Source organism: Hippocampus comes, unplaced genomic scaffold (assembly GCF_001891065.2).
Source record: "Hippocampus comes isolate QL1 unplaced genomic scaffold, H_comes_QL1_v1.1 scaffold82, whole genome shotgun sequence".
NCBI lineage: Eukaryota > Metazoa > Chordata > Actinopteri > Syngnathiformes > Syngnathidae > Hippocampus > Hippocampus comes.
The window spans coordinates 4380813-4396411 of record NW_017805135.1 but is presented as its reverse complement, the minus strand read 5'-3'; the positions used below and the strand labels follow the sequence as shown (position 1 = coordinate 4396411).

At 40.7% G+C, this 15599-nt stretch overlaps 1 protein-coding gene across 1 annotated transcript; it reads left to right on the top strand.

Annotated features, from left to right (window-relative positions):
* Positions 1-827: 827 nt before the first annotated feature.
* Positions 828-6120, top strand: scamp5b (secretory carrier membrane protein 5b). Its single transcript, XM_019866564.1, has 7 exons — positions 828-1072; positions 1958-2002; positions 2154-2273; positions 3101-3257; positions 4019-4120; positions 5314-5431; positions 5840-6120. Exons 2-7 carry the CDS (start codon positions 1996-1998, stop codon positions 6017-6019), a joined length of 684 nt encoding a protein of 227 aa, XP_019722123.1. The 5' UTR covers positions 828-1072; positions 1958-1995; the 3' UTR covers positions 6020-6120.
* The last annotated feature ends 9479 nt before the right edge of the window (positions 6121-15599 follow it).

Genomic DNA, 15599 nt, shown 5'->3' with positions numbered 1-15599 from the left:
TCACAATGATTATTTATTTTCTATATATTTTTTCAAGCTGCATTTACAATAGAAAAGTAGAACTTAAATAACAGACATATTGTTCAATTGATTGACAGTCATCGTATTTTCTTTGTAACGGGAACATTTACAGGCTCACATTACAATGTGCAAGTGCACTTTGAATTACCTCGTACTCAAGGGGCTCCTCATTCGCTTTGAAAGAGCGACCTCTCTTGGAAAAATGAAGTCATTACACCACCAAGCAGTAAGTCATCGTGTGAAAGCACCCTGAACCTCACTAAGACCAAAAATGAACGTACCAAAGGGTGTTTTCAGGCTGTTTCCTGGTTGGTAGACGATGATAAGACAGTTATGGACAGTACAAGCGTGTATTGTTGCATTCACACAACGAAAATTGTTTGGAAAAATTATCTAAACCTTTACAAAAGCAAACATGACAGAAACGAATACATAGATGAACGTGACAAGGTAACTTGATGGGTTTTGAATATGTAAGACGGGGGTTATCTCTAGAAAATAACTGTATTGCAAAATCTGATCTTCAAAAACAAGAAAAAAGGTCTAAAATATAAATATCTCATTTAAGAAGAAATATCTGTCAATAGAAAACGTGTCTCGGCAAGACAAGTAACATTGCTCACTTTACTGAGAGTTTAAATTTATAAAGCGCTTCAAGAAAGGCAAACGCTCTTCCACCAAAACGACCTGGTAAGAACAATATCATAGAAAAAGCTTATTGTACCTTGATTTCTGTTTTAATACGACTCTTTGTAGTTTACCTCTGAGTTCAGAACCATGGACAGAGAGGCGGTGCCATCAAGGATTAGAATTCTGTAATCCCACCCCTGGTTTGGAGAGGAAGCTTGACTGGCTATTCAGAGGCGTGGACTATTTGGGAATTAACTAGGCCGCACGGTCCCGTGTACGTACTACAATCGACTCACCCTTTTGCCTTTTAAGATACCCTATTGCGATTTTTTTTCTCAAAGTCCTGAAATCCTGCGAGACCTTCCGTTGCAGGCTTGAAGTGTTTGAGGCCACACGGCCAAACTACTCTCTGAAGGAGAAGGTAAGAAGATTATGTCTTTGTCCATAAGTAGTCTTTACATTGCCTTCTTTTTTTAGGCCTGTGTCCCTGAAGGGTAGCGTGGATGCATGTTAGTTATTATCCGGGTGTTATGCACATTTCAGCATGCAACAGAGGGGATCCCCCCCCCTCCCCCCGCCCCCACCACATCTCAATGGCAGCTTCGTCTTTAACCCCTGACTGTGAGACGTCTGCACCAAACTGTGTGGAATGAATACAAGACAAATCGCTGCACCACAACATAGCATTGCAATACTGAAGAATTGACAAAAACAAAATGCCCCCTCGAGGCTGTGAACAACATAAGAGGTGATATCCAACAAATCTGGTATAACGAATATACACAATAAGTCATGATAGCACTGGTTAAGAAACACTTTCTAAAAGTAAAAGCTCAATAAGTATTATTTTTTTCCATTCAATGATATTATTTTTCTGCCATTGACACGTGAAGAATCACATCGTATCACCTTACCGTACTGCAGTTCATCACACCATAACACGAGATACCGTTATATGTCAATATATACAGTATCACATCGTTTTACACCTAGCCTGATCATGTGGTACTGACGCAGTACTTCCCGTACCGTATCCAACGATACCGTATCATGTCTTATCGCATCATATTGCTTGAGATACATGTGGAATACATTAGAGTACTCGATTGGTGATTTGTAATGCCGTGACATCATTGTAAGTATCTTATTGGATCGCACATATTTTTTTTTTTGCATCCTACAAAATTGTATTGCACCGATCGTGGATCGTCTCACATCATTTTGCATTGTATCCGATTGAATCTTGCTCTATTCTATTCATACTTCTTTTTATATTTATACTATTTTGTATACATACTTGTGACAGGTTAAAGAGACTGGACTGGAAGTGCATCTAATATCACAATGGCTGGTGAGTACTAATCGGCCCTACCACAACAATTTCTTGTCATCACTTTCCCAAAATAATGACTGTCAAAGAGCATTATTTTAAGAGGGCAATGTTATGCATGTTCCTCCAGTTATTCCTTGTGGTTGCTCTGTCGCTGACATCTATTTTGCAGAACCCAACTTCCCGCCGCTGCCTGCTTTCATTCCGCTTAAGCCATGCTTCTACCAGGACTTTGATGAGATCCCTGAGCAACACCGCAACTTGTGCAAGAAAATGTACCACCTGTGGATGTGTGAGTCAACGTTTCAAGAGCTTCGTTGAACAGATTTAATCATTCCGATTGCTGTCTTCTCCACTCGTGATAAGAGGGAGATGCTTTACAAGGGTCCTCCTGCATTAATAGCCTGTCCACAGTGCCTTTTTTTCGCTCCAGTTTATTTGCTAACGAGGGGCTGAGCAGATGGTCTCGGTTTGAGCTGGGGAGCTTGGGTTGGTGGGGGCATTTAGGCATAGAATTATGTAACTTTTTTTGTTGTTGTTTTGCTTTCATCATTTTATGACCACGGGAACTAGCAGAGCAACATTTGATTGATTGGCAATAAAGCTTTACCCTGCGACAGTTGGACAGCCTAATGTTTAAAACTTTTCTTGGGCATTGTTTGCTTTGCAATGAGATGATGATGCAACTGTAAGTAACATTATACGGTACAACTCCAAAGATTGAACACTATCCACACGCACACACACGCACACACATAAAGCAGTACTGGCAACAGACTATATTTTGCGATGAATGTTGCAACATCGAAAAAATACAAATTGTTCAAAACTAAATTGAGGTCTCGTGAGACAATCAGAGATCTTGCGTATATATACTCACCTCTAACATAATGACAAATTTTGCAATACATTGCCGAACAAAAGCTTTAAATGGCCAAAGGAAAAGCAAAACACAAAGCCACCTGTTATCTCAATCAACTGATTTATGCCGCTAAGTTCAATATTTTGAACGACTTGAGAGGCTGATTATTCCTTCAAGTGTGAGTTGAATTCCAAATTTTGGCAGCAGTTTTATCGTGTTCCTGACCTTTTATTTCCTTTCTCTTTCTCTTTTCGTAGTAAACGGCGCCACTCTGGCAGTCAATTTGGTGGGCTGCTTCGCGTGGATGTTCGGAGGAGGGGGCGTGACCAACTTTGGCCTGTCAATCATATGGCTGCTCATGTTCACGCCCTGCTCGTACGTGTGCTGGTTCCGGCCTATTTACAAGGCTTTCAGGTAGGGATGCAATTTCGGCACAGCACTGAAAACCTACATAATAGCATCGTTATTCGAATAACAATAAGGGATAATAACAGAGTTACTGAATGTTGTGGCATACAGAAAGCCGTTTGAGCATTTATTCACTATGCTTGATATCCTTCTACAAATGCGCTCTACTAGTAAGGCAATTCAGTGTAGTGGTAGAAAAATTTTGTCTGACGAGGAATGTTTTTCCACTCTATTAGTGTCACTTTGGGCCTTAAAATTTACCAGTAATCTCGTGTGCTACACTAAAAAACACTTTGAGGCCCAATTAGGAGGCATGTGTCTCACACTACAGTAAGCCAACAAGGAGAACTACAGTGTCTCTCCCTTGTTGGTTTGCTTCACTAATAGTCACAAGTGTTCTACTACAGTGAGCAATGTCATATAGTAAAATATTATTAAAAAGGCTTTTTTGTTTTACTATTGCACTGAATTGTCTCACTGTTGAGGAAAAATAGTAAACTGGTATATCGACCTTCAACTGCATATGAAGAATACAGTACCTGTATTCAATAAATGCTTATTAGGCTTTACGTACAGCACTTGTCTGAAAGTGTATCTGCAATGGGGTGTTAGTTCCATTGCAGTCCAACAGGGGGCGTTAAAGTACACTATTGAGTTCACACATGCCTCATGCTTTCAAGTCAGATAGGAATGCCGCCAGGGTAAACTGTAGATAGAACAAACATGCAACTGTAACAATAAACCTCTCAATCATATCGCCCCCTCAGGAGCGACAGCTCGTTCAACTACATGCTGTTCTTCTTCGTGTTCATGGCTCAAGTGGGCATCAGCATCATTCAAAGCATCGGCATCCCGGGATGGGGAGTGTGGTAAGAGGCGGTAAAAATGTAGCCCCATTTCAAATTTTGCCTGAAAAATATGCGGCAATAAATAAATAAAACTACAGTGTATTAAATAATATTTTTAAAACTTTCATTTCAATGAACGAATAAATAATATTTTGTCTAATACATTTTATAGTTAAATCTGTAATAATATTAGCTAATTGCAATCAACAACAACTACTACACTACTCCTACAACCACTACTAACTATGACCACTACAAAAAAAGTACCTGTACTTGGTTTTCTGTTGCACATGATTAAAATGTATTAATGTAACACACTTATCATTTTAATTATGTGCAACGTATACCACAGGATGTAAGGGAACAAAAAGTGATAACACATGCAAATGGTAACTCAAATACAAGACCAACAAAAATAACCAAATTTCGAGATATCTAACCAATATGAACAATTGCAAGTCAAATGAACTAATTATAATTCAGATCATAAACAATAAAACTCAAGCCCAATACATCAACATTTGAGGAGCAAAAAAAAAGAGCATAGCAATCATTAAAATGCAATAATACAACACACAATCAATAAATAAATTACAGAGCACACCACCAGATTATAGGGAATACAAAGTAAAAAACTTGCTCTGATAATTAAAAAAAGAAAGAAAAAAAGACGCGTACTAATGCATAAGGAACAAATCTAAACTTCATTCATTGTGGTCAGAGGGCTTCATACATTAGTGTGCAGGACAAGTCATCTAAAAATGTGTAAAGCAGACCATATAATCTGCTTTCTCCTCTGAAACACGCTTTTGCCACAATGTCTGTCGCCGCCATTAACATGACAGTGATGGACCATTAGGAATTAGCCTCGTAGATGTTTTATGACAGCTCCATTATTAGATTTTTCGAGGCCGTTAACGAGCGCCGGACTCGGTCCGACACCCACAAATGAATCTCGTGACGACGACAGCCTTCATAAACTTTGGAAATGTCACCGCGGGCACTGTGGATGCACACCTGTATGCATGAAGTGCTGCAAAGTTTTTCATCCGCTGCTTCTTTTAAAGCCGCTAAATGATCAGCATTTAATGTCCAGATGGCCAAGTGGCTGCCGGCGGTGATAATATTGTCTTACATCAAATCGTGAGTCATTTTTATGCGTGAAACGTTTATTTATTTATTTATTGACATATTTATTTGTGTCTCCCTTTCAGCGGCTGGTTGGCCACTATCTCCTTCTTCAGTTACAATATATTGATTGCTCTGATTATGTTGGTGCCTACCATCATGTTCACCGCCGTCGCCTCGCTGTCCTTCATCGCCCTCACGAAGGTAACACACAACAGTTTTTGAAGCAAACTTTTTTTAGATTGAGATGTTGCAAATGAATGGCGCTTATGCAAGCCAACACCGGTTAATTTAACATTTTGTGTGTTCATGAGTGTAACCGATGGGCCCCCAAAAATCTTTTTTCGATGAATGACATTTTTGTCAATTTAAAAAGTCAAGCCCTTCAACAGACAACACACGAGAAAGGCTTGACTTCAATCACAAAGGTAGTGGTGTATCAAAGCAAAATCATGCAAGCTCACAAAATGCAACTCGTGTATCAGACCTCATGAGACTGACAGGCCAGTAAGTGTATTTAACAAATCACGTCAAACGATGTCACGTACAGTTCCTGTAGAAGTTACCGATTTTCCTAAAGTAAAAGCCTCTGTGATCCCACCGCACTTGCAGATCCATAACTTCTACCGCGGGAGTGGGGGCAGCATGACCAAAGCGCAAGAGGAGTGGACCACAGGTGCCTGGAAGAACCCCCACATCCAGCAGGCCGCGCAGCAGGCCGCCATCGGGGCGGCCAGCGGTGCTATGCAGGATCAGTACTCGGCCCCGCAGTACAACGACAACCAGATGTAAGAGGCAGAAGACGCAGCGGCGACGACATCCGTCAGCTGGTTTTAAGTTGAAATGAATGAATCTGCGTGTTTTCAAGCCCTTTCATGATTTGGTAAACAAATTAAACATTTTACATCTTTTATAACTTTTCAAGTAACATACAGTGAACCCATTGCACATTCACGAATTGAGTAGATTTCGGCATCAGGGCTCGGTCTCGGTCCCCTGTGAGTTGTGGGGGTTCACTGTCATCTGAATTAGCGCACTAGGAAAAAATGTACCTGTATGAATTTTTTTATGTCTTATATTGAGTATTTTACTGTTATATTGTGTTTCTGACCTACCGTGGATATACCAAAGAAAAGTTAACATTTAGCACTATGCATGGAGAGAAAATGGCTGTCAGATTTTTTGCTGTTACCTCAGGATGACTTCATGGGATTTCTATGCAGTTTGCCACATTTCTTTCTTTATTCTTTTTTTAACACTGTGAAATTAAACAATGTCATAATGGGGGAAAAAAATTGATATTTTTTATTAGGCATTAAAGAAAATTATATATACTGTATATTTATTTCATGAGTAAAAATGTCCCCACAAAGTCTGAATAGTGCAAGAAAATAATCATCTGTCATATCAATAATCCAATGTAAATATCAGGGAAAAGATTGTATGAGTTAAAAAAAATGGATGGGTCATTGCAAGGAAAAGTGAAAGTATTCGCTACAAGTACAATATTAAAGGCAAATATAATGTTTAGACAATTAGTAAATATTCAGAATTACATTTCGTCTTTTCATTGTGGCCCTTCATCGTAGCTGTGAACAGTGGGAAGAAAAATCGCATTATTGCAGGTGGTGTTTTTAACTATCCCCTATATCCTGTTAAGCACAAATGTATAGTCAGCATTTCATGTACTGTAGTTTATTACGAGACTTTTGAGTTGATTTTAAAAATGGTCATTCAACATAGTTTGTCATTTTTTATAAAGTCACGTGTGCAGACAGTGTTGCAGTGGCCTGCATCTTGCTATATGCCTGTTTGCCCACAGGGAGGTGCTCAGGGTTTCAATATATATATATATATATGTGTGTGTGTGTGTGTGTGTGTGTGTGTGTGTGTATAAACAGTTTCTTTCACCATGAATTGTTTCATTTAATGTGAGGGAATTATTTGCATCTCGTTTGTTTTCCTCTCCTATTATCATTCTGACACTGATGAAGCCACACTTCGTTTCCACATTTTCTACACATATACACAGGCACGCGAACACACACAGACAGACCACCGCCCAACCGACTGACATAGATAGACAGATAGATGGATAGATATTCATCATGATTCTAATTGCATTGGACTGTACAAGTGTACATAATCAAGTGTCCACTCACGCACGTCCTAATAGCGCTACAACCACTAGAGTCATACACCCATCAAAGGTCAAAAAAATTCAAAACAAAATATATCCTGTATCTTGCATTGATAATGTGGGGGGGTCTCCTCTGCCAGTGACGTGAAACAATTAAACAACACGGCAATGACATTTTACTGCAAGGGTATTCCCTTAGGAGCCAAGTAGTGCTTTAATTGCCACACACACACACACACACACACACGCACACACACACACACACACACACACACACACACACACACACACACACACACACACACACACACACACACACAGAAACCTCCAGAGAAAAATTGGTGACAGCTTCAGGTAAATAGGACAGCTTGTCAGTAGAAGTCACCGATTAAAACAAATCAAGGATTTGCTGGTGAATTTATTTAATGGTTGTCCATTGAATGAGCGACTTCAACAAAACACCTGCTTTCCTGGAATAACAACATTCTCTTTTTATGTGAAGGTTCTTGTAAAGTGACTGGTAAAATTGGCACATTTCAGAGAAGAGTGATGTTTACCACCCTAATGACTGAAAAAAATAATTGGAGTATGGAACTGCAGTCCCCACAGCTAACACACAGCAACGTGGTAAGCTATCGTTCGCGCGTGTGTTGATTTCAAATGCTATGTCGCCATGTTTCCTCTTGCAGTGGTGTTACAGAGATGGAATTTAGCCAGAAAAGGACTGTAAAGTCCACAGAGGACCATTCGCAGACACAAGTAACAAACAGCTTACAAGCACACAAAGAAGCGATAGTTTCCATTGATTGCTGGCCAATGAAAAAAATACAGTACTTTTTTTTTTTTTTTACTGAAATACCGTAATGTGTTTGACAAATGGATGATTGAGAACGTAAAAAAAAAGATTTTTCACTAAGGCACACCCTGAAAGGCAGACTGGCCCATTGTGTTGTATCATTTAATTGAATTATACATAAGTTTTGGATATTTCACATAACGGTCATTGGCCTAAAAAGCTATTTAAGAAAGGTAGTAAAGTTCATTGTTATTTTTCTTTCTTTTTTTTTTTTTTTTGCATTGTGTTTGTGTCACATTGAGAGGGCAGAAGTCACCTTCAGAATCTTGGTTTTCCAACTGTTTTTGCTCTAAATTGGAAGATCCCTATGTCTTTTGAAAGGCACTTATATGTGATTGCTCCACAGGGATGCTACAAAGTTGCCTTGGCACTTATTTTCCTGTACTTTTTTTGCTTTCAGTCCCCCCCCCACCAAAATAAAACAACACAGAAGTTGTTGCCTTAATGGAGAACTCATAAAGTTAATGGGAGTCAACAGTGAGGTAATTATGGTTTTTACTTTCAATGGCTGTCAAAGAGAGTTCTCTTCTTCATGATTTGTCAAAAGCAGATTTAGTGGGAGGCTGCAGGCAAGACTTAAAAATGCCAAGGTAAGTACCGGTAGTGGTGGTGATGGTTTAAGGTATTTTCCCCTTCTAAAATGGTCATGTATGACCTTAGCTGACAGAGCACAGAGGAGCTTTTTGTTCTACGTCTCGGCGGAGATGTATAGAGTGCTCTTTCATGCGGTTGAACAAATACACATGTTGCCGTCTGCACAACGTCTGCCGGGTGTGCGCCTCACACAGGCATGCATTGAAGCTCTTGCATGTGAGCGCAGCTCGGCGCGATGCAGGCCGGCATCTGGTAGGTGACGTGACTGGTATGAGGAAGACTGGTGCTGTGTCCTCGTGGACACGGGAACTTTTTCAATGGAAATTTCCCCCACTCTGCAACCATTTGTGTTCCCATCCATGGCGGCAGTCAGGCTGCATCCTGCGCTGTTTGCCTCTCGACAGATTCAAGCTGTAGAAATGTTACCTCTGTGCCCCATGCGGTATACCGACAGCCAAACACGGGTGTCAAATTTCTGCAAATCTCTCACAAGTCAGTGCCAGAGTATCTTGACTGTGGTGGGTGTGGAGATCTTTGCATCCTGCCGGGGAGTAAAGGAGGGGTCGCCCAGCTGTCTGGAAGGGGGCCATGTTAGTCATTCACTGCAAGGGAAGGGGTGCCGCTGCCAGCCTGTATCGTCACTGATCTCATAATGAGAGCCGTCCCCCTCTGACAGGGAATGACTCGAGTGAAATATGCTGCTCTCGGAGGAGGTAGGGGCCGGAGGGGACAGCAATCCCCGTGGTTGACTTCATCATCAACCCTACCCTTGGAACCTGTGGGTTGCCGATACGGTCTTTGCCCTCAAAGGATATCCTCCAATCGTCTCTGCTCAGATGGGACAATCCATATTGAATCATCCCATCATAAATATCCTTAAAGCAAGGATTCCCCAGCTGGGTGCATGCACCATTGGAGGTGTGTGAGGACCCGCTGGGGGTGCGCGTTATCACAAGCGCAATGGTCATCTGGAATAGTAATGAAATATCCACACGATGATGTTGGTGGCAACAGTTTGCCATGGCAATTTAAACTTAAACTGGGCTCCAATTTCCAGATGAGTCACCAAGACGCCACGCCCACCATGCACTGCCGCAAACAGATTCAAAATAAAAAGGTACCAAGGCACGAATGGCAAGATTTTATTTTGAAGTTGGTTTTCTTACCACGGTGGCGGGGTGTTACCGTCATGCGCAGCATTGCTCCAGCTGGTTTGATTGTCTTCCCAACCATGCGTCCACACCAGTAAACATGAGCATTTTTTTTTTCCTTTTGATCAAAGCACTTGAATTACTTGAGGACTCATTAGACCTCGAGATGACAGGAAAATGATTAAATTCCTCAAAAAGCACAATAAAAACAAAAAAAAGTTGATATCCGAGTAAATGATGTTTTGCGCTAGGAACAAATCAAACTACTAATTTAATGAAACAAAATCCTTTTTGTGACATTTGTGTTTCCTTTTGTGCCGTGAAATGCTTCCCATGTAAAATTTGTGCCTTGGCTCAGAAAGTGTTGGAGAAAAAAATGGTGTTATGACACTAAAAAAATGTGCTTTAGTTGCCAAAATATTATGGATCAGATGAATTTTATTCCAGGGACCCTTAATATAAGAAATATCGAATCATTTAATAAAAGAGAAAATATAGTACCCCAAATGCACGTTAGCTGCCTTGGAGGGGAAGTGTTTAATTCATAGAATTTATTGCAAATTGAGGACATATTCCATAAAACTGGCGAAGGAGGAAAAATGAGGGAATTAAGTTGTCTTTGTTATGAGGCCCACTGACTACCTGGCTTTAGGCGGACACAGCCAACAGCTCCTACCTTCACCATGCAAGGGTGAGTTTATTCCCGCAGAAATGGGAGAGTCACTCCATTGCATCTCGACTCTCATAATTAGTTCACAAAGCCAGGACGCGTGCAGCCATAAGATGAATTGCCTGCAGCCTTGGTGCCAAGCCGTACAGTCTCGACATGCTAAAAGTAGCCTTTGGGTCTCGAGGTGGACTTTTTGGCAAAAGTCGGCTCAAGAGACGAGGACTGAGTCTTGCCACGATTCGAGAAAAATTGTAAGTCATCGCTGACCCGCAAAATGTTTATAATTGCCGATAATGAGTTAAAGTGTAAATATGTCACAAACTCACAACAATAGTTGAATATCTTTTCACACTTGTTTTACAAAATTAGTCTCAAGTAAGTGCCTTACAGATTATTTGTCTTCGAAAAACCGTACCAGAAGTGCACACGTGCAGGTATAAATGTATTCCATAATTTCCGCTAACAATCCAGGCTAAACTAAGCTCCTCTCCAACATACAATGCTAGCGTCACTTAAACATATTTCCTTGGCGCCGATGTACTGCTTTCCTTTCGGCATTGATTTGGTGCCATCTTGTGGCAACCTTCAGAAAAAGCACAAAAACAACACATTTGTAAATAGCTGACCAATTCATACGTGGATACCCTCTTTTATTACATACAGTTCAATTGTGTTGACATTCTGCAAATCTCGCTGAAGTAAAAAACAAAACAAAACAAAACAATGGAGGAGGACTATTGAAGACTCAGCTAATCTGCATCGACAAACTACTCATTGGCCACTTTCGAAAGTATGAGGATGTGCTCCACTTCTGTGACACGAAGATATCCTTTCTTTGACTTAACACGAAAGAGAAAACACCATAGTGGAAGTCGAACGGCACACTAGCCTAATGCTTAGCTGCTAGCATGTCTGACTAACAGGGAGGAGTTTGTATATTTTTGGATGGTTTTCATCAGGCACTCCTCCCACATTCCACAAACATGCATGGCACTAAATCAGGGTTGTTTGGGTTCATGCTGAATCACCCGGTGGGTATCAAATAAGCAGATTTTGATTTTAATTAAATACGTTGTACTTGTTGATAGTGATGGCACATCGCTCAAATTTTTGGTCAATCGGAGCAGGGGTTTGGGAGCTACAGTCCGGCATATTTGGACGTTTTCGGCAAAAAGGGGTGTTGCCTGCATCTTCCTTTGAATCCTTATGTCTCTGGAACTACTCGGTCAATCATCACAAAAAAGCAAACAACAAAAAACAGTTACTGTTGAAGTGAATTCAACAAGGAATCCAAATCTATGATGATTGTTGAGAGTACGGATGCATGTATTGCTAAATTTACCTTTCAACCAACAATTTGTGCTTCAAATTAACCTTGTGGATCACATGACCCGAACAAAAATCGACAGGAAATTTAACCTCTTCCACATTCTCTAAAACATCGAAAAGTTTCAGTCGGAGTATGAAAACAAAATTTGCAATTTTACTCCGAAAAAGACACCTTTAGTGAACGTCAGAGCAGCAGTGTCAGAGTTATGTGATGATCACAATTATAATAGAGCTTTAATTAGCCTGAAACAACGGTACAGAGGAATAACCCCCCCAAAAAATCGACAAAGCCACGGCTCGTAACTGGAAAAATGTTTAAAACAATGTAGTGCCGCGCCACCATCCCACCTCGTCGTCTTGCCGTTGCTTCGGAATGATTGACAAGCTCGAGCTGGAGACTAACAGGTGTCTCTTGGCGTCCCTTTGATTTTTTTCCTTCGGTAACACAATTCTCGGGCAGTTTACGCCGTCAGTGACATCCCTGCCGCGGAGGTACGCTCGCACGATGTAATCAGTCTCGCTTCACCACTCTTCATCCGCCTTTTGCAATTATGCTTGCAGCTGCAAAACGTTTGTTGCCTTCCATCGTTTGTCGAAAATGTGGGTTGGTGGTGGGTTATGTGACTCACTTGGGGGTTTATTGGTCTCCCTCAAGATCTGTGGTTGAACAGCAAGCAGATAGCATTTCTCACCCAAAGCCAAGAATGTATTAAGCGTGTAACCGGATGTCATTCGCGATTGTAGTTGTTTGGATTGCGGATTCAGAGCTTGGATTTCGGCGAAATGTTTGTATATGAGGGGCAAGTGAATCAGTGCAGCAGCAAAACATATGTTCGATTTCGACTTCAGCTGACCTAACATGCATGCATGTTTTGGAAATGTGGGAGGGCGCCTGAGGTGTATTTGGAAGGACTGTCTCTATGTTTCTTGGTATGTAGCCTACCTACATTCAAGTGACCAGATGTCTGGTATCCATTTTTTTTTTCAAACAAATGTGATTTTACTTGTCATTTTTCTCCCCCATCTACTGCAAGCCAGGGTTTACCAAAAGTGTGAATGTGTGGGGGAAAAATGCAGAGGATCAACTTTTGTAGCAAATAGGTCCGAAATTATATTGCAAATGTCATTTTTTGAAGTGACATGTGTCCAGGTGTTCGGGACAACCTTATCATGGATATTCTACATCCACTTTCTGTAAAAAAGAACACCCTTATTTTTTTTTAAATGTGTTTTTGAAGAAAGATAACACTGTATTGTATCAACGATTAATCCACCAGTCTTCCACATCACAAATCGTCACTCGGGTCATGGAGCTTGTCCCAGTTGATTTTTGGTGAGCGGTGGACTACACCCTGGACTGGTCGGCAGTCGATGATAGGACACACATTAAACAACAACCATTCACACTCCCATCTATGCACAGTTGAGCATTGGTACTCACACATCACAGCATGACGTGGCTTTTTCTTGACTGTTTCCTTGTTTTAAAACAACATTTACGCAAAGCTTTGATGATAAAAAGTCAGACTGAATGTGGGCCTCTTCAGACGACAACATTACCATGTGCAGATAAATTGTCACAGCAACACTCTTCACACATGCACTTCCATGAATAATGGAGACAACAAAGTAAAGAAAAAGGCAAACGGCATCGAGGAAGGGTTCAAATAAATATCCATCTTATCAAAGTGAAAAAAACCCAACAAACCCCGCCCCCCCAAAAAAGAAGCTATTTCATTAATAAATGTGGTCCAGTTATGCTCTAGTAAAATTTGTATGGTTAGTACCAAGCCAGAAATATAGAACTAGAATATTCCCCCCCCCCCAAAAAAGAAGCTATTTCATTAATAAATTTGGTCCAGTTATGCTCTAGTAAAATGTGTATGGTTAGTACCAAGCCAGAAATATAGAACTACAATATCTTTGACAGTGATATATGTACAACAAAACTGAAGTTGTTGGTGTGCTTTATATGTCTGCATACACAAATCGAAAGTCAAATTGGAACAATGTTAAGTTGTTGTTTTGGCATCGTTGTCTTTGATCAATGCAACTTGCATGCGTGAAACATCATCCGGTAGCTCAGTCCCAAGTACAGGCTTTAACCGCGAGTTCAGGCAGACGAATATCAAAAGGCTCTCTGCATAATCATCTGGTCCGTTACAGCTCCCGCGTGCAGATTGCAGCGTTGATATGTACTTCAAGTCTCCCGCTGCTCCGGTTTTCCCAGAGACCACGCTGGCACTGGCAGTTCTGGCAGTGTGCATTATGTATATCGCGTATCTTTGTAACGCAGTGGGTGTCTGCTGGGCTTTGGCTCTGCGTGCGCCTTGGGCAAATTTTCCTTTGCTGAAGCACACGCTGTCCCACCCTAACCCTGCCTTTAGTGCATGTTGTTAATTTGTTGAAACATCCCAAACTTAAAGGAGGCATATTATGCAAAACAGTATCCAGTTAATAACACATGCTTTCTTTGAAATACCTTGCGGAACAAAAATTGTAACATCCTTGACACACATTTACCGACTTGCTGAAATCAGCTTGATTTGATTGCAAGTCGAGCGGTAAACCCTGTTACAAATTAAAAAATTCTGAGATGCCCCCCCCCCCCCCCGCCAATATCTCAGATTTCTAAGTTATTATGAATTCATATTAAGTGAAATTATGATTTTGGTTGTAAAATTATAACTTTACCTTTGTGTTAAAATGTCCCCCCCCCCTTTATATTATTAGGACTTTATTCCCAGTATCTTTTCTTTTTGCAGCAAAAACAATTTCCGCTGTGTTGTTTTTAAATGGTACAATGAAAATCATCGAAATCCAATTTATTGTTTCACTTCTTCAAAATGATGGAGTCACACTAATTTACACAAAAATTTGCATTCCGCCTTTCTCACTGCGGCTCTCCTTACTCTACTCAGATCCTTGCGTCAAACACGCACTGACCACAGCGCTTTCAGCGATTTTTTTTTTTTTTTTAAACAGAAGTTGTCAGTAACAATGGCAGCGGAAGAGCTGCGACGGGCCTATTGATTGTCCATTTTTTTCAAACTATCCGCATGTGGAGGACATGTCATAGCCAGTTTCCCCACCTCCCACCTGACTGGCATCCATTATCTCTGAGTTGGGAGCGGTCCATTTCGCTAAATATATGATGACAATTGATCCACTTGCTGTGCTGAGGGACCAAAAAAATAAATAAATAAATACATGCCGGCGGCCTCTTTGTCTACATGACAATTCTAATCTTGTGAATTTTAATGCATGTACCTGCAATTCGATTATGCCCCCCCCCCCCCCCCCAATGTTTGTTTTTTTTTTTTGTCATCCTGAATATGTAACCCCAGCACGTGTATTCCGGTACTAGCCAGGACTGCCAGTGAGGCTCAGTTGGAGGTAAAGATGACTCCCTTCATCACAATTCAGAGTTTGTAGCACTTTATTTTACCCCATGACCGCACACAAATTCTGGCTACCCATAAAACACATAGATTGAACAAATGCAATTGTTACAACTTGATCAAAACCAACATTGAAGTCAGTCATGCATCAGTGGAATAGTTACTTATACATTCTTCCAAAAAAAAATAAAAAATAAGGCATTGATGACCATATGTGCCACCTGACCAGTG

Excerpts from the sequence above, each read along its gene's own strand:
- scamp5b (XM_019866564.1), top strand. Across the intron at positions 3,258-4,018 it reads CCTATTTACAAGGCTTTCAG|GAGCGACAGCTCGTTCAACT; the intron begins GTAGGGATGCAA and ends TCGCCCCCTCAG. Across the intron at positions 5,432-5,839 it reads CCTTCATCGCCCTCACGAAG|ATCCATAACTTCTACCGCGG; the intron begins GTAACACACAAC and ends CCGCACTTGCAG.